Source organism: Perca flavescens, chromosome 18, assembly GCF_004354835.1.
Source record: "Perca flavescens isolate YP-PL-M2 chromosome 18, PFLA_1.0, whole genome shotgun sequence".
In the NCBI taxonomy this organism is placed as follows: Eukaryota; Metazoa; Chordata; class Actinopteri; order Perciformes; family Percidae; genus Perca; species Perca flavescens.
The window spans coordinates 16033719-16053456 of NC_041348.1; the positions used below are offsets into that span (position 1 = coordinate 16033719).

Sequence of the window (19738 nt, forward strand, 5' to 3'; positions counted from 1 at the left end):
TTGTGCTACACCCATGGTTCCAGTATTAGGTAATAATGCAGGACCCACCTTAGTTGATATTTTGGTTTTCAACAGGCTTGAAATTCATTAAATTACCCGAAAAAAGAAAATCCCATGACAGGCATCCTCTCTGGGATCTAACATGCCGGTCTGCAATTAGCTACCTACAGTCTATGTGGAAAATAATGACACCATCTCATTTAAAAGTTTTTATTTGAAATGATTTTAAATACAAATAATATACTTTTCCATTTACAATGACAGTTCCTTTGTAAACAAAAGTGGCAGATAGATAGTCATTATTGGGTAGTTTGTCCAAACTGAGGCGGCCTGCCGGCCAGTCGCCTGAACAAGGTCTGTCATGGGAGAGATGGTGTCGCATTTAACCTCACTGCAGTTTTTTTTTTCTTTTCCCCTCAGCGTAAATCACTGATGCTACATTCTATTGCAGAGCGATCAATACTCTAGAGTACAATATAACCTGTTAACATACACCTGCTTTGAACACAATTACGGGAGAGTAGTGGCGTGCATGTGAGTTTGTGTGTATGTGGTGTCGGGAGAGTGTCCAGAAATATTCATACCTTTATCTCTCCCACACTAACATGACACACAAGTATATACGGCAAAAGAAAACTTGTAACTGCTGAAAGTAGATATTCATGGTAAAAGATGAGTAATTTCTTTTAAACACTGTAAAGTCAACATACAGGAAGAGCCCATGAAGTTAAACAAGGAAGCTCTGACTTTTTTCTTTTTTTGCACACGCATGTAAAAAACCAAGGTTAGATTGGAACAAAACAAGACAACGTGTTGCATGTTATAACTAGAGCTTAAGTGAGATGAAACAACTCATTTTGAATGAAAGGGGGTTCTTTTGGCTGGCCAGAACTACTCTGTATTCCATAGACAGACAAACCTTTCCTTCTGAAATGGCAGTTGCACTAACAAAACTGAGCTTGTTCCGCTTTAATGAACAAAGAGAAAATGTGCTGGACAGAATAGGTTTAGTCTTACACGAAAAGTTCCTTTTGACAGGTTCTTGTTAGCAACACTTTCATTCAGCTCATGAGGGCTGTGCATGTCAGGGACCTCATACTCCAATCCCTTTAACACAGGGCCGGTCACATCATATCACGTACGATTGCTAATCCTCTTCCAGCGGGCAAAACTTCTTATTAGAGGCTTTGTCGTAGCACGATCAGTGATATGTATACCAAGACTGGTGGAGCTAGAGGTTACTATGAAGAAACAAAAAGAAAAACACAAAAGAAGTTTTTTTTCTGCTTTCCCAAGAACCACTGGCGCATAGCACCCAAGGACTTGTATGTTGTGGTATTTCAGTTGTATTCATAAGGCCTTTTTGGACAATGAGTATACACTGGAATGTGCTACAATTGTAAAAGGAAAAAAAAGGATGAAGAGAAAGGAAGTCACAAGTATGTATCAGTATCTGAGCCCCTTAAAAAGACTGAAAACTCACAACTTGAATGTAGTATATGGACAAGAAGAGTACTCAATAATTCAAACAAATCTTAACACTGCAAGTTTTGCCATTTCCCCCCATTATACTTGAGGTCAATTCATTTCAAGATCCACCTGCTTTCAACCTTTTCAAACAGTTTGGCGTGGATCACAGGGGCAGAACAGGCATCACTAACAGAACCGACTGGAGATCAGTGTCTATCGTTAGTCGTCTCCTTAAACATACAGTGAGTATAAGTACATACAAGTGACTGGCTGGTTTTGACAGCGAAAAAAAAAAAGAATGAAATGTGAAGAGACTCAACTGTGCCCCCGTGCTTTGAAAGGAGCAAACGTCCCAATGGTTGACGTTATCCACGACGAAAAGGGCTAAGGCTCACTCTTCTGCAGTTTTAAGTGTACATTAGAAAGTATCATTTGCGTGGAAAACATCAGTGCCAAGTGATTTTTAAAATTAGGAGCAAGAGCGAGGTCACGATTTCCATATGGAGGTCATTTTTTTTTGTAAGTTTTGCAAACGGAATTAGTTGTTCTACATCCCCCTCTCCCCCTCAAGAAAAGAAGAAAAAAGCTCAGATAATAGGTCCTTCAGTCCACAGTGTGTCAATCTTTCATACCTGTACAAACACATACAAGGTTACAAACACACACACACACACACACACACACACACACACACACACACACACCTCACAGGCCTGGGTAAGTATTCACAGAATTCTCTTCCGCCAGCAACGGAAAGTAAATTAACAAGTCTCTGTAGAAAAGGGGAAATGGAGGGGAGGGGGGGGTTGCAGTCCATGAAAAGATAAAAAGGAAGGAGAAGAAGGAGGGATCTGTGTATAAATTGTCCCCGGTAATTCTGTGTGTGTTTGGTGTGGGTGTGTGTGTGTGTGTTGCGGGCACAGCTTTACTGCTCCTCGTTCGCTGCTCTTGGGTACTGTTGGGCGGGGGGGCTGAGTGTGAGTGTGTGTGTGTGTATCCGCATTCAGTCGTTGTCCTCGTCATCGTCTTCGCTCTCCTCGATACCGTCGCTGTCCTCCTGCTCCTCGTCCTCCTCCTCCGTGTCAGGGATGTCCCACTGTGGGTGGTTGTCCAGCATGGCTTTGGCCTCGTGGACCTCCAGCTGGGAAATCACAAGATGTATACGTGTAAGCGCGTGGAACTCCTACGTTTGGTCATTTAACACAGGCCAGTACTAACTCTCTAGTCGTTGACCATTAGAAAGCAGTATTCGTCAACGTCTTGACTTGTTTCAACCATTTTACAAATAAAGCAGGAATGTCTTATCAATTTAAATGACAGTGGACAAAAAAAAAAAACTAATTTTAAACTGCAAACTGAATGTGCAACAGAGAGCACGTCGAGGCACCTTGTCTAAATTAATTACATAAATCACTTTATGCACTGTGGACAACCTTTCAAATAGCATGAAAAGGTATGTTCTCCACTCTATGTTAATGTCTATCAGGTTGTATGAAATAACAGTCCAATTTATGCTCCGTTTGGCTTGTAACATACGCACTTGTTCCTAACACCTTGGCAGCAATTAACACCAATGTTCAGCGAGCTGCTGGTGCATTTTGGTGGTGGCCGCTGGTGGGTCTATTGTCTCAGCCGATTAGCAGGCAAACTGTTGGGGGCAGTGGCAGGCATCCTCTCCAAGCAATCACACACACAAGCACACGCACACACATACACACAGCTTTTTTGTCACCTTGAGTGGTTTGATCTGGTCCAGTCCCAAGTAGGAATCCGAACGAAGGATGACAGAATATTGGTAATTGCCTGTTTTGGAGGGGGCTGGAAACTTCAGCTCCACCTGGGGAACAACACACACAAACAGCTGTCAAAAATCGAATCACAGGAGCACTCCAGGTGAGGGCATGATTGCTGGATGTATTAAGTATAGTGTCAAAGTAAAGCATGTGGCGACGTTACTGTTGATGGCTAAATAAAATTAACACCACATAAAGAAACAAGGTGACGGTTATCAGCAGTTAAGCAATGTTCGCCTTCATTTTTTCGACATCAACAACAGAAACAGTAAGCGAAGCAACAGAAAGGAGGCAGACCTGTAAAAGCACAAACACTCTTACACTGCTGAATATTAGAAACATTAAAAAGACAACGTGCCGTTACTGATGACGCACTGATGCCGTAACTTCAACATCGTTGAGCTGCAGAGGGACGCAGTGCTAGGTAATCACAAATGAACCATCTAAGGATATGATGTCCTATGCGGTACAGATTGCAAAGCCCCCTGAGGCAAATTTGTGATTTGTGAAATTGGGCTATTTGAATAATATTGACCTGACATGATGATGGGGTCCAACTGTAAATATTAGACTAGCATTACCTCAGGCTGCGATTGCTATGTAGTGCGATTTACATATGGCAAACATCTAATTATCAGCACAATGAGGCTAATTATTATTCAGCGGGTGAGCGGAGAATGAGCCGTGCCGACAGCTTCAATTTACTGCCCCTTCCTTGTTGATGAAAGCAAATCTGCCCTCCCTAAAAAATATGTCTGTCAAAGATGCAGCGTATAAGCAGCCACACAACACAAACAACAGAAGGAATTGCTGAAGTGACAGACTAATTGATTGCTAGACAGTCAACTGTTCTGCATGGCCAGGTCACCTCTTGCCCAAACATTCCTTCAGAGCGGGGACAGCTGGTCATGCAGACTTACACGGGCCTCATTAGGCTTTCACCTCGCTGTCAATTCTTATTGTTGCTGGATAACACCAGGACCAGAGGTGCAAAATAAACACAGGCGCACACACCCTCCTCTGAGGGACATAATGACACAAGCGCAAAGGGTTGCCTAGCAACAGGATGTGCAAGAGGCACAGGAAACAAGAACACACACACACACACTTCAACTTATTAAGACCTCTCTACTCCAGACATATTATAGTATATGCCACATTACAACCTCAAAGTATTGTAATATAACACACTCATAAACCTGACTTTATAACAATGTGTATTACAGTGGAGGAAAATAAATAGACTTTAATTTTGATAATCAATTCATGGTTTAAGTGAGGAAGAAATGCCAAACGTTTGCTGATTCCAGCTTCTCATATGTGAGGAGCTTCAGATTTTTATCAGTTTAATATCATCGTAAATTTAATATATTTTGGTTTCGGTCCGTTTGTTGGGACAACACAAGTAATTTGAAAAATGTCACCTTGGGCTCTCAGAAAATATAATGCCTCTTGACGGGTCAATGTTATGCTATATTATATACTACAAATGAATAGAAAACTCAGGCAGACGCACACACGCACACACACACACGCACACACCTCTTCTGTGTCTTTTAGTGTGCAGACGTGGTAGGGCATGGAGACCAGGGTCTGATCTCGGCGGTCGGCGATGTAGAGCCACCACCACTCCTGCTTCTCCTCGGGGAAGTAGAGACTGTAGACGGGGTGCGTCACCTTGGACTTGGTCTCCAGCAGGGCCCGCTCTCGCCGCTGGATGCTTTGCTGCAACGCCTCCCACTCCTGACGGGCAGGTGTGGAAGAGTGGAGGATTAGTTTGGGTAAAGGTACAAACAGTGGTTCCTTTTCTTGTACATTCATTAGCTTGACTGGGAAATCAGAGCCTTGTGTCCCCCCCTCATGTTTAGGAAATACGGTACACAGACTGAGCGCTGCATTTTTGTGCTTCTAGGTGTGGAATTTATCAGGACTGAAACACAAGAGCTAATGATATCTTCATCATATTGCTTAAAGGTGCTCTAAGTGATGTGACATGTTTTTTAGGCTAAAAAATGTTTTGTCACACGCCAACCTGCCCCACGAACCATAACAAACAGTGTTCCAGCCAATAACTGACAAGAAGGAGCTGGTTGAGCCATCACTGCAGTAGCGTTAGCACGTAGGCTATTTCCACAACGCATATTCATGACTCAACCAGCTCCTTCTTGCTGGTTATTAGCTGGAACACTGTTATGTTTCGTGGTGCAGGTTGGCGCGGTTTGTTTTTGTTGGCGTTTGTGGAGCCTGGTCTATAGAGACCGTGTTTTTTTACAGTGTGTTCAGGGGACAGGCAGCTAGCGGATAGTGAGGAGATGTTTGCTGTATGTGACGAAAAATTTTGTAGCCTAAAAAAAATGCGTCACATAACTTAGAGCACCTTTAAGCCTTAAACCAACATATGCCCCCATTTATAGTTCTCTGACCTCTTCATCGTCGCCAGCTATCTCGTCCACCTCTGTGTCGCTTTGTTTGTCACTGTCTTCGTCTCTCTCGCTGGGAGAGTCCTTGTTGGCTTCGCCCTCGTCCGACTCGCTGCCCTTGTCTGAGACCTCGTCCTCGTCCTCCTTCACTACTACTACTGCTGCTGCTGTTGTTGTTGTTGTTGTTGTTGTTGTTGTTGTTGCTGCTGCTGCTACGACTTCCTGTGGCATCAACATCAACAACAGCAATTTATGATTTAAGCAGCGGTTAAATGTGTGTAAAAATACACCAAGCAGCAACATGACTGACACGTACATTTCCTGCCACGTTGCCATTGGCCTGTTTGGTTTTGGCGGGTGCAGGAGTGGCCTTCTTCTTGGTTAATTTTTTCTTCTTGGACTTGGCGGTCTTCTTTGCCCCTTTACTCTTGTTCTGCCACACTTTTGTTTTGGTTTTACTCGAGTCTCCCTGCTGCGCACACACACACACACACACACACACACACACACACACACACACACACACACACACACACACACACACAAAATAAGGTTAGGTAAACACTACACAATTTCTTGAACCATTAAGGTTTTAATCTTGGCTAAATCAGACATGAACAGAGTGAATGTGTTGTCTAAATGGGTCTGAGTTGGTGTGTGTGTGTGTGTGTGTGTGTGTGTGTGTGTGTGTGTGTGTGTGTGTGTTCTCCTTACTGCTTCCTCTGTAGTGGCAGCCTCTTCTGTTAGACATGGTGTTGAGTCCTGTTCCTTTTCAAACATCTCCTACATACACACGGTACACAGGATACAGTTAACTCATGCTTTTCAACAATGCATGCAGTCAACAGTACACTCTAGTGGTCATCCATAGGAGTGTGTCTCCAAGGCCACACAAAAAAAAAAAATCCATTTGATTCACAAATGTTGCTTTTTTAGTAACTCATTAATATGTCAGATAATGTCAGTCAATCATTCCTTACCGCCATCCGTTTTCTGGTTAAGGTGACAGTTACTGTGACAATAGAGCCTGCTGTGATGTTATTGCTGTCTTCATCATCAAGGACTGCAAAGACAGGAAGAGAAAGAAATATATATAATTTTAATATCCAAATGTATGACAAAGACGAGTGCAGAATCTGAACAGTTCCACAACGCATTCGTGGTCATTATTGCGGCGTATAAAACTTAAAAACTAATCCAAACGCCGCAGAAGGCTAAGACATGTGGTTTTACACTGAAGACGCGTCACGCTGAACCATTGCACTTGATGGAATGTCTTTATTGATCCATTTCACAGACTTAGCAAGAAACAGCACTTACTTGTATTGATGCATTTCATAAGCCGTGCAAAGATACCTCAGACAGTGCAGTAATTTAGCAGATACCAACGGTGACGGTCAACAGAAAGTTTCTCCACGTGCTCACCCTGCAGCCATTATCCCAACACCTGGTCAAACCCGCACAAGTGAATGCACGCACACACTAATACAGTTACCACACCCCGGTGACACCCACAGTAGTCAGCAACGTCACTAAGCGCGTGCACATACACAATAGCGCAAAAAAGGAGGAAAGCTCATAATACAAATCAAACCCGATGTAAATTCCGGCCCCAAATTATTTCATAGTAATAATTGACCACCATAATCACCTGGTGGGAGACAGAGATCAATCAAAATGCAAAGTGAACTTTTAGTCCTCCGAAAGTCATTTAATGTCAATTTTCATGTCCGATGTATCAAACGATCTTCACTGCCCCTCTGCTTCCTGCAGAAGGCAGACTTTAGTTATTGGCTGGTTCAGATAACTGGTTTTAGTTTTAATCCGTACACTTCGCACCAGTCCATTTTTGTCCGGAACAGTATCCACAATTCTTCCTGTAATCCAAGTATTGCGAGGGGCCATATCATCCACCAACACGATGAGATCTCCTGAAACAAAGTTTCTTTTAGCAGCATTCCACTTCTGGCGCTCCTGAAGTCCAGGAAGGTACTCCTTCACCCAGCGCTTCCAGAACAAATCCGACATATACTGTACTTGTTTCCAGCGACAACGAGCGTAAACATCCTCCTTCTCGAACAATCCTAGTGGCAACAACGGCCGTGACTTAAGCAGAAGTAGATGATTAGGAGTCAACGCCTCCAGGTCTTGAGGGTCTGTTGACGCTTTTGTTATTGGACGACCATTAACAATTGCCTCAGCCTCGCAAAAAAACGTCGCCAAGCCTTCTTTGTCCAGAGTCTGAGTCTTCAAAATAGAATTTAGCACTTTACGGACTGACCGAATCAACACCTCCATGGTGTGATGCTGCTGGGGGATTGAAAACCCACTTCACACTCTTTTGTAACAGCACGTCATTTATGAGGTTGCGGTTTCTCAATGGCCTCCCTCAATTCACGTTCAGCACCCACAAAGTTAGTACCATTATCCGAACGGATTTCCAGGACTTGACCACGTCTCGCCACAAACCTTCTAAAACCATTGATGAAGGAGTCTGTGTCCAGGGATGAAAGAACTTCAAGGTGTATGGCTCGCATCGCCAAACATGTAAAAATGAGCCCATACCTCTTGACCACAGCTCTTCCACGTTTAACCTCAAACGGTCCAAAAAAGTCCAAACCCACTTGACTGAAAGGAGGCTCATCAGGAGTTATTCTGTTGCGAGGAAGGTCAGCCATTTTCTGATGTCCAGGTGAAGCAGACAGTCTACGACAGATGACACACTTAGACAAAACCTTCCTAATAGCGGCACATGCACCAGGAATCCAATATTTCTGACGCAAATGAGAAAGCATATGGTTTCTTGGTGTACATGACAGAGAATAAGATTAGAAACATGTTGATCTTTAGCCAGTATAACTGGATGCTTTGCTTCAACTGGCATAGCTGCTCTAATAAGCCGTCCTCCAACCCTAATGAGATCACCATCCTGGATTGGGTTAAGCTTATAGAGGTAACTCGTCCTCCTTACACACTCTCCTTTCTTCAAGTTGGCCAGTTCTTCCGGAAACCTCATTTTTTGACAAAAACGGATAATATCTAATTCCGCCGCAACCATATCCTCATGGCACATCCTTTGGCACTTGCGCCTTAACACCTGCCATATGGACCTGTAGCTCTTTCTCCAGCTGCTCAGCACAAAGGTCCGATCCAGAAAGGGTTTCTCTCAGCAGCTTGCGATGTCGCACCCGGGATAAAAGCAAGCTCTTAAACTTGAGAAGCCAACCAACGGCCCTTTTAAGACAGAACCAGGAAGCAAAGTAATCAATGTGCTTCTCCACTGGACTGACATGCTCAATTTGAACAGCGTTCACCACGCTTTTTTATGTATTTCAAAACAGAAGTGCTGTCTGTCCAAAAGACTGACTCTTGGAGATCCATTTGCAGCTCCTTCCTCCACAATTTGTCCATCCTGCTAGCCACCACTGCGGCAGTCAGCTCCATACGGGGAATGGTGACAAGTTTTAGAGGAGCTACTCGAGCCTTTCCCATTACGAATGCACTGTGAGTTCGCCCGCTATTGTCATGGAGCAACAGGTAAGTCACAGTCCCAAACCCTTCCTCACTTGCGTCTGCAAAGTCGTGGAGCTGAGCAGAAACAAGACGACCATAATCCACAGGTTTTAAGCACCTACTGACCTTCCAATTTTCAAGGTTATGAAGGTCTTCCAGCCAAGCCATCCATTCTCCAGCAACCGAAGAGGGCAAAGGATCGTCCCATCCCAGACGTCTCCTGCAAAGGTCTTGGAGGATTTTCTTGGCGGACAAAACAACATGTGCCAAGAAACCAAGAGGGTCATAAATCGAACTAGTCACGGACAAGATTCCTCTTCTTGTGAGTGGGTGGGTTTTTAGTGTGATTTTAAACTTGAATGAGTCAGATTGAACACTCCACTGTACACCCAAAGCACGCTCTACAGGCAAAGCATCTCTATCCATCCAAAGCACATACGGTTCTCCTTCAAAAAAGACAATTTTTCGTCTTGTGTCCTTTTATCCAAAAGAAGGCAAACATCTAACGAATGTCCAGCTCCACAAAACAAACAAACCATTATTGTTGAGTTCTTCTCCATTTTATTCCCAGTCTCCACTTTCTTCTCAGCAGGTGTTACAGTAGTGGCAAAACTACTGCCTCTAGCCTTTAAACTCGTTTGAGAATGTGACTTAACCATTGTTAATTCCTTTCTTCCTGTCACAGGTGTATCTTGTATATTTCCAAAAAGAGGATCACCTGCTATCTTGACTTGCCTCTCAACAAACTCCACAATGTCCGAAAATGTAGCTCTTCGACAAAACTTCTCCTGAATATCGCAGGCCACACTTCTCCAATGATCCCGCAGCTTATAGGGTAGCTTTTTCACGATGGTTTGCATATTTGTAGACACGTTCAGGTCACTTACGGCAGCTCCCATAGTGTTGCAACATTCCTGCAACAATAAACTGTAGGCCCTTAAAGCATCGTTATCTTCAGCTTTAACCATCGGCCATAAAAGCACCTTATCCATGTAGGCAGAGGCTACTTTGAATGGATCGCCAAAATGCTCCTGAAGTAATGACTTTGCCTTAGTGTATCCAAGTAATGGAGGCAGATGTTGACAGCTTCAGATTAAATCCCTGGGCTGACCTGTCGTATACTGTTCGAGGTAATACAAACAGTCCTTCTGACTTTGTGTTCTTCCTTCAATGTTGTGTTCAAATCCTCTTATGAAGGTTTGATACTTCAATGGATTTCCGTCAAAAACTATGTAGGTCTATCTTAGGTAAGAGAAAAAGTGACTGTTGTCCAACCAATAACAATGTAATTTGATTTTGCCTTTCCAAAACAGTGAGAAAGCGCTGATCAGAATTATCCACTGTTACAGGTGCAGCTTCTGGCCGAAGGTAAGTAACTGCAGGATGAAAAGCACATTCTGACAGAGTGGGCATACCAACCCCAGTCACAGCAGCGGGCAGAGTAATCAAAGTGGACGGACCGGCCCGGACCACAGCAGCAGGCCGATCAATTTTGTTGCGTGTCTCGGACCTCACAGTAGCATAACCTGAAAGCAAAGCTTCCCCTACAGCCTCTACAGCCGATGGTTGAGTGTTGAACTCATAATTTAACTGTGTTCTTTTCCCTCTTTCCAAATAGGAGTTCATCCCATCTGATCTCACAGAGACTTTAGACACACAAGATCCTTCTGAACCCTTGAACACACTCACTTTAGCCGTAAGTGCTGCCAACTCCATGTCCAGTTCCAGCTCCTCACCCTTTTTTCTCTCAACAGTTCCTGCTGCTCCTCTAGGGCGTGCTTCTGACTCAGCAGCCTTTGCCGAGCCATAAGAGCAGCAGTCTCCGCCTCAGCCTTTATTCTAGCTGATGATGTAGTGGACATAGATTTACTCACCACTGTGTTGCGTTTCTTATATTTCCTATATATTTACAAGACATGACCGTATTTTTTCATCATTTTCAGCAGTGTGCATTAGGTCTTTAATTTCTCTTATTGCACCTTTAATTTTTCTTATTTTTACTTGCCGTTCTTCTTGGAGCTTCTCCAATTTATATTCAAGAGCCTTGGGTGTAAGTTAGGGCTGGGCGATATGGACAAAAAAAAGACATCACGATATTGTTGACCAAATACCTCGATATCGATATTGCGACGATATTCTAGGGTTGACCATTGGTGCTTTAACAAAATATCTTCACACTTAGATTTTAGATAAATAATCATCAGTAATGTGGACATAATGTCTAAGTGGGGAAAAGGCAAATAATTGAACAGCTAGTACAGTCTGGGAGGTTCAGAAAAGTACAACACTTTACTGTAATGCAGCCTTTAAAACCAGAAAAAGACAAAATTTATGTCCTATCACGATATTATGATATCCAAAATCTAAGACGATATCTAGTCTCATATCACGATATTGATATAATATCGATATATTGCCCAGCCCTAGTGTAAGTGTTATTTGTCTTTTTTCAATTGACCTGATATCATTCCGCTCCATTTTTCATTTACAAAATAATCCAACAATCACAAAAATATCTGCTTATGACACTAAACACAGCGTCCTTTTTACAACTTGCGATTCCACATGAAAGAAGTACAATGCATTGTCTTTGATTCCCCCTAACTTCCACCGAGGCTAAGCTAAGCTCAACCTTAGTCTTCTGTGCATGCTAGCGGTGGGTATTTACGTACCTTAATACCGATATTCTCGAACCAGACTAACACAATGCTTCACCCGCTTGACGCACGAACCAAAACACTACAAAAAATCCCAAAACAAACAAACAGTACAATCACCTTATGCGAAAGTACCGCTGAGCCTAACGGGGAATACAATCCATCTTTAACAAACAATGCACAATATTTATAAACGTGTACCCTTTCAATAGAGGCAACTGTGATAATCAAATAAGCATCATAACAGCAAATTTTATGAATGAATGCGACTTTACGCGAGTCAAATGAGCGTTCAAGTCAAACGATTACAAGTTATAACTTTGTAAGCGATTTCAAACATCTAGTGTTATCCCAACAAAACGTTTCCGCACTTCAACAAAGCCAAATGAGCCATTTCTGGTGACAAAATATTGCGGCTATAAAACTTAAAAACTAATCCAAACGCCGCAGCAGGCTAAGACATGTGGTTTTACACTGAAGACGTGTCACGCTGAACCATTGCACTTGATGGAATGTCTTTATTGATCCATTTCGTAAGCCGTGCAAAGATACCTCAGACAGTGCAGTAATAGCAGATACCAACGGTGATGGTCAACAGAAAGTTTCTCCACGTGCTCACCCTGCAGCCATCATCCCAACACCTGGTCAAACCCGCACAAGTGAATGCACGCACACACTAATACAGTTACCACACCCCGGTAACACCCACAGTAGTCAGCGACGCCACTAAGCGCGTGCACATACACAATAGCGCAAAAAAGGAGGAAAGCTCATAATACGAATCAAACACGATGTATGGCTCCTACAGTCATTATTAGCAGTTAAACTAGACTGTGTCACTTTTTTCAAACTGCATGCAAGAATCATCTCCAAAGAAACTGTTCAAAAGACGCTATATGTTATGCACTTTTCTCTATGTATTAATGCCATCTTTCTTGTACTCCATAGTTAAGTAGCACCAGCATCTATAATGACAACAATCATACTTAAGTGAAGTATCATAAAGTGACCAAGACTAAGATGAAACTACTGTATGTGGAGGTGCAGACAGTCACAGGTCAGCGGGTGGGCCAAACAAAGGGTGTTTGTATGAGTGTATTTTAGGACTAACCCTGCAGTTTGGTGTCCATGGTGATGTGAGGGAAGCTGCCCAGCACAGATAGAACCTCGTCGTACTTCTCCTCCCCCAAGAAACGCAGCATGCTGCGTCTGTCCGAGTCCTTGAGACTCACCAGGTCCTGTAGGCTCCGAACTTTATACTAGAGAGAAGAGGGCAAATTATCCACTGACCCATTGCCCGACTAAAACCTCTCTTCATCTTTTTTCTCTCGAAACTGCTAAAGTGCCGTGTATGTGTGCATGCACAGACAGCGTGCAGTTACCTTCTTAGAGATGCAGTAGCGGAGGTGCTCCTCCTCAAAGTGGGGCAGCTGCAACAGGGGCGACTTTGACTCCTGCAGACCCTGCACTATCATTTGGGTCAGCTTCATACAATTCTCTATGGTTACCAGCCGAGGAGCATGGAAACCTGAAAAGCAATGGGCAAAATTATCAATTAAGTTGTTATGTGGGTTGTGAGAATTGTATTCAAAGTGATAACTGTGTGTGTGTGTACTGTACCTCCTCTGCTGTTGGCCATCATGGTAAGCTGACAGCCCACGTTGATCATCTCCTGGAGAAGAGCTGGACTCTTCCTCACCACAAACCTCTGATCTGGAACACACACACACACACACACACACACACACACACACACACACACACACACACACACACACACACACACACACACACACACACACACACACACACACACACACACACACACACACACACACACACACACACACACACACACACACACACACACACACACACACCTAAATAACATGTCCCTGACCGTCCCCATATTTCATATTATTTTATTGGGAAATCTTTAAAAAAAATAAAAATACAAATAAAAATAGCATTATTACGCAGTTCATGTTTGAATATTGTCCTCCACTTCTAAATGTCATTAAAACCTTGCCAGTGTCTGGATAACATGCACAAAAGTCCCAAGTGTGTGTTCACATCATACACAGTGTATCAACTACTGCAGCGCTAACTCAGCCTTCTCCAAAACAACAGAGCTTGCCAGAATTGTGATCTTTACAGTTCACAAACAGCTGGGGAAACTACTAAAACTACTCTAAACAGCTTGTCCTAGTTGAGTATGTAACCTTTCCTGTGTGTAGGAGTGTAAACATATAAACAGGGTAGGGTTGTGTATTTGTAATGAAATGTGTCCTCACAACATCACTCCAAACAGCTTGTTGCAGCTGTTTTGTTTCCCATTTTTGGAGAACCAGTTGCTGACCACTTGCGTTGCTTTGGGGAAGGCTGACATGAAGCTACATGAGCAAACTCATTGTGCTATCATGTGAAAGTGTTACCACATATTTCGTCCAAGAAACTTTCATCTTAAGAGACAGCAATTGTAATAGCTCATTGGATCGTAAAGCATTAGGGTCTTACCTTCCTCCAACTCCTCTGATACTTCCATGCGTGCCAGATGAGCAAGCACTAAGACCCTGGCCTTCAAACTGTAAGGATAGCAGAATGGAGGCTCCTTCTTCTTTACATTGATATTTCCCAACTCGCGAATCAACTGCAAGACAAACAGGAGAAAGTTAATCTGGCCTTGTTAAAGTTGAGTTCCTTTTGAATTTCTCACACACCGATACAAAAATTTGCATGTCTGATAAAGTTGTTTACAATACAAAAGCATTTGTTCTTTTATTACCTGTGGCACTTCAATGTTGTCTGTTGGTCGTATGGTGGCATCTTTATTGCTGCGAGGGTCAAATTCAAATGCTGCTGTCAACACCATGGCTAACCCTGGAGGGCAGAGTTAGTGAAATCAGAATTAGTCACAAAAAAGGTTGACAGGAAACCCGATTCATTAACCTGTTTTGTGGATAGACAGACAGACAGATAGATAGATATAGAGAGAGATAATCCAGTGCTAATCATAACTGTTTCCCAACTTAAACCATATAAGTCTTGGTTTGCCAGACCCTCCTCCAAAGTGCGCTGAAGGAGGGTTTGGCTACTCTGCACAGCATTCGGGGATGGGAGAAAAACGTGCTCTGGTTTAATGGAATTTCTTTAAACCGATCACAATCTTCACGGGCAGCACTAAACTCCGCACAGAGCCGCTGCAAAATAGTCTTGTGAGAGAAAACTCAGATTGGACAGATAGTCGAGCTAGCTGTCTGGATTTACCCTGCAGAGATCTGAGGAGCAGTCAACAATAGTCCTCATAAATCCACCGGAGTTTAAAATTCCAACACAAAGAAAGCGGAAGGAAACGGAAAATACATGCATCTGGAGGAATTTCCTGCAGCACCGGAGCAATCCCGGAAGTGGAACGTTAAGGATATAGACTAAAACCATATTAACCACATGAACACTCATTGTATCCCAGTTTTACTGCTTGTACAGTTTAAATTGTGGTTGTATCTGGTATTCTTGTTTTACATATTGCGTGACACTGCAGCATAGGAAAGGGAAACTCACGCTTCATGTTCATGTTGGGCGTCTTGTACATGAAATGCATGAAGAGCTGGGTGGTGTTGATGAGGATCTGGTCTCCGCTGTATCGGATGGAGCGGTACCACCATGTGCCCTACAATATAGAAGCAAAAACAAAAAAAAGGAATAGAGAGAAAAGTGAGAAACCTTGGGATTGAAAAAGAGAGGGCATCGGTTTCATACAATCTACTGCACAGGAGACGATGGGGACTTACCACAACAACAGGAAGGATGACCATAAAGGCTAGTCCATATACCAACAGCACCTACAGAAGAAACCAATACTCTTTGGGTTATTGACGACATTGGCGCACTGCTACTAGAATACAAAACATTTCAAGAAAATTACGCTAGGTTTATCAGTTATAACTACATTGACATAATCAATAATTATATACCAGCATTGAGTTCTTCTGGTCAACAATCCAGGCAGGCAGGGCAATACCAAAGCTGGTTGCTAGACAGGGAGACATAAGAGGCAATGGACAAAAATGGCAAAATCTCGTATTGCAGTAAAGCACCCTGCAACAGCACTGGGCTGTGTGGCAACTTTGTGACACCATGAGAGTCTGAAAAATTGACACGCCCCCCCCGCGCACATATTTTCATTGTAGGCTCAGCTCTTACTGGAATAAATTGGGCTGCCATGTTTTCATTCATCTTCCCTTGTTCAACACATCCCTCACCACAAGATGCTGGATCACCAGTATCGAGCAAAGGTGTAGCAGGCAGCACATACAAAATGAAAATGTGTGAGATTTAAAGTAGCTTCACTCACCTCCTGGACCATCTGGGTTACCATATATTTCCCAGTTTTGTCGTGACTGTTCATTGGTTAAACTGCAGAAAAAAAAAGATGAGTAAAAACTTAAGGAATCACCTAAAAATTCTGTGTTTTCAATTACTGAATCTGTTTATTGAATATGCAAATGCAGTCCTGCTGCCTGGCTTACAAAGTCAAGACCTGACTGATACTTACGCAGCATAGGCTTTGGCAATTCTCATGAATGTGGCCTCATTACCACCTTTGTCAGGATGGTACTTGAGTGACAGTACACGGTATTGCTTCTTGATTTCTGACAGCGATGCACCCTGGAGACAGAAATATATTTACAACTCCTTACCACACAGGTGTAAGTAGCAGTAAAAATAGAGAATACTATGGAGTCTCAAAAGTCCTGAAAGATGATATTTTTATCTTGTGTTTTATCTTAGACAAGTTATCTTCGTCCCACAAGATAAAAAGGGTCTTTTGGGACTTCAGAGCCTCTGTAGAATACAGCAGACTTTATGTTTTGTGTGTGTTTACCGGGTCCAAGTTGAGGACTTCATATGGATTATACTCCTGGTACTCTCTGTCCAGCTTGGACACCTTGTAGGCTAGCAGCAGGAACACAGCCCAGCCAAATAACAAGGCTGCTTTCCTGAAAATGGCAACACACAGACAAGCAAGAAAAAGATGTCACACACAAACATCTGGATTCAAACCTGGGCCGCTGGCAAGGACTAAGCCTACATGGGGAGCATGCTCTACCAGGTGAGCTAGAGGTTGCCCCAGGCCTGTCTCATTCTTACAAGACATAATTGTTTGGAGTTAGAATATTAGTAGAACCAATCTGCAATCCTAATTAGCCCTCAGTATTTAAAGTCATTTGAAAGACCACAGGAAGTTTAATCTACTGCATAGTGTAAGTAGAAGGCCAGGACCTGTTTTGACGTTGTTGTTGTTTGGTATTTATGCATAGAAGTTGAACTTGTTTCCATGACAATGGAAAACCCTATGGCCGGCTCTGCAGCATCCGTTGCCATGACAACCACTCACTGGCCTGAGTTGTCTCGGTGGCTTTACCAGGAAAATACATGATGGATTCCCATACTAAACACCATGGTTGCGATATAGTTTGTGAATAGGAAACAGATACTGAGATTTTGAGAGAAAGGCTGATTCATTCCACCTAATGAAAACTAATTAGTCACAAATGCAACCACGCAAATGAAGAATTTTGGAATTTTGAGACTAAAAACTAAATGTATGTCTCGTGACAGAAGGAGTGGAAAGCGAAAGCATGAAGACAAAGACGAGGAGGCAGAGACCGAACAAGGTGGAGATGCTCGGACAGAAACACTGTGACGGAGGAGGCAAATGAGTGAGAGAAAACAGGCAGAGTGAGACGCTGAGCCGAACTTGAACACCCATCCTTCCATTAACCCACACACGCAGAATGAACAAACACTGAGAAAACAGGGTTGTGTTAAGAGAAATTTTAAACAGTACAACACTATGTTTACACTGACAGCACACGCTACTGAGCGGTTTACACATGAAAACAACATAAGACGAATTTGTGCCAAAAATGACCCAATATAAAACACACTCATGAGCTTGAGTCTGCCTACGTTATGGACAGCGTGGCCTTTGCCTCATCATCACACAACGACGTCTCTGTCCATCTGGAAACACTCATTGAGTGAATCAGTAAGATATCAGGAACAGCTCCAGAGACTGAAGGGTGGATGAGTGAGATTTCTCAATGCAAATAGCTCAGGCATGTCAAACACCCAAACAACAGGGGTGATGTGACATTTGACAACAAAGGAGACGGGAGCATACAACCAAGGAAACAAGCCCGTTATTAAACTACCAAGCAAGTTATGACCAATCATATGTCAATAAATGTATACATTAAAGCATTACAGCATTAAACCGAAGCTGCGCTTGGACTAGTTCCATAAATAACTACAAACAGTGAATAACTCAAGTCGCCCCGGAACCAACTTTAAGTAAATAGAGCATAAGAATTCACCCTCCTTGAATTTGTGTACATGATATTTATTTTTTACAATGAAAACTACAAACCCAAATCATTGGACTCACTTTAGTGTTGGGACAAAGCTCTGCTGTGACTTCATCAGCCTGAGCCGGTACCACAGGCACCTGCCATGTACCCTCCTCAGGCTCTTCAGACGCAGTTGTTCTGGTAAGAGGATGGACAGAGAGAGATTACGGACACATTAGTACCATCAAACCAGTCACAATAGTTGACGTTAACAATCTAAATCAGGGCTAGGGGTGAGTGATATTTTCACTGAGAATATAGGCCTATAATTATTGTGGATATGTTAACCAAGCAGGGAGAGGCAAATGTTACCTTCATTCAGCTAGGAATAGGACATTTGTATTAATGTGTTAATGCCATGATGTTACCTAAAATAGCCTAACTAAAAATACCATATTTAGTCTTAAATCAACATATCAATATAATAACTGTTAGCAACGTTATAAGCTCCAATCTATGGTGACCTGTCATTCAACTATTCCCAGTAGACCAGCTGTGTAAACTTTGCTAGCATAATGTTAACGTGATATAACCCATGTTAGATAGGACTTGTTGTTGACCGATAGGAACAGATAGCTGTAGTAACTAAGATATGTATATATCTGAATAAGGTCAATAAAGCTACAAAAGGTAAACTTGAGAACCTGTAAAAGTGCTGGCTTTTGGTGTTGAAGCTCTATCTTAACTAGCTAACGTTAGCCAACACTTAGCGTTAGCTTCATTTTCACCCACTGATGAAGGCAATACTGACTAGATACGTGACGTTAAGACAGATGGCTAACCAATGGGATGGCAATTGGTAAAGCCGGTGTGGTAGTTAACTGTGTTAACACTGACTGGCTTGTACTAAACTCTGAACTCTCATCTAGCTATGCAATGTATGCTATCTTGAAATTACAAAATAATGTAACGTGAAGGTTGGATTAGCTCGTACAGCCTCTGCATCTAGCTAGTTAGCTAATAGCAAACTAGCCAGATTAACAGACAGCCAACTGGTGAGCTTTTAACGTTAATTTACAAGACAAGCTGCTGACTGAACACTTCACGTTACACTAGCTGTGGTTAGTAAGTTAGCTAAGTTAGCACTGAGCAAGACATCGGGCCTTACCAGCATTCTGATCCCGGGGCCAGAGGTAATATGTTGCTGGGATCACAATAAGTCCGACGAAGGACGTTAGGAAATAGAAAAAGGTGTTGCCGCTGTCATCGTACTGGAACTGTTGCCCGGCCATTTCGTAGCGGCGCTTGGGTCGCCCTTCTTCTCCACCGCTGCGCTTCCCCCTTGTAGCCCAATGTGTGCGACTTGACAGACCGTAAGATAGCCAACAGCTAGCATCCAGCCAAGACAGCTTTGATTATCGGTGTACGTGGTGTACGCCTGCGCAATGTGGCCTTTCTTCTTCTTCACTGGTTGATTCACTAATTTTGTGTTTTTCCTTGGCGCTACTGACCCCTAGATGTGGCAACGTAGG

The 19738-nt window shown here is 42.9% G+C and overlaps 1 protein-coding gene across 1 annotated transcript; it reads right to left on the minus strand.

Moving 5' to 3' along the window:
• Positions 1–196: 196 nt before the first annotated feature.
• sec63 (SEC63 homolog, protein translocation regulator) lies at positions 197–19688 on the minus strand. Its single transcript, XM_028605679.1, has 20 exons — positions 19375–19688; positions 18305–18404; positions 16739–16853; positions 16409–16521; positions 16208–16269; positions 15828–15886; positions 15645–15695; positions 15415–15523; positions 14639–14733; positions 14371–14503; positions 13474–13566; positions 13236–13381; positions 12965–13112; positions 6664–6746; positions 6398–6466; positions 6000–6155; positions 5687–5905; positions 4806–5006; positions 3203–3307; positions 197–2611 (listed from the first exon to the last, which is right to left on the minus strand). The coding sequence occupies exons 1-20, from the start codon at positions 19496–19498 to the stop codon at positions 2474–2476; spliced, it is 2319 nt and encodes a 772-aa protein (XP_028461480.1). The 5' UTR covers positions 19499–19688; the 3' UTR covers positions 197–2473.
• Positions 19689–19738: the final 50 nt, after the last annotated feature.

What these genes read in the sequence shown, in the direction of transcription:
- sec63 (XM_028605679.1), bottom strand. Translation starts at nt 19,498, where the DNA reads ATGGCCGGGCAACAGTTCCAGTACGATGACAGCGGCAACACCTTTTTC. An exon ending in AGCTTTGTCCCAACACTAAA is followed by an intron (nt 16,854 to 18,304) that starts GTGAGTCCAATG and finishes TGCCATTTTCAG; the next exon opens with GAAAGCAGCCTTGTTATTTG. An exon ending in TCATCCTTCCTGTTGTTGTG is followed by an intron (nt 15,524 to 15,644) that starts GTAAGTCCCCAT and finishes TCTATATTGTAG; the next exon opens with GGCACATGGTGGTACCGCTC.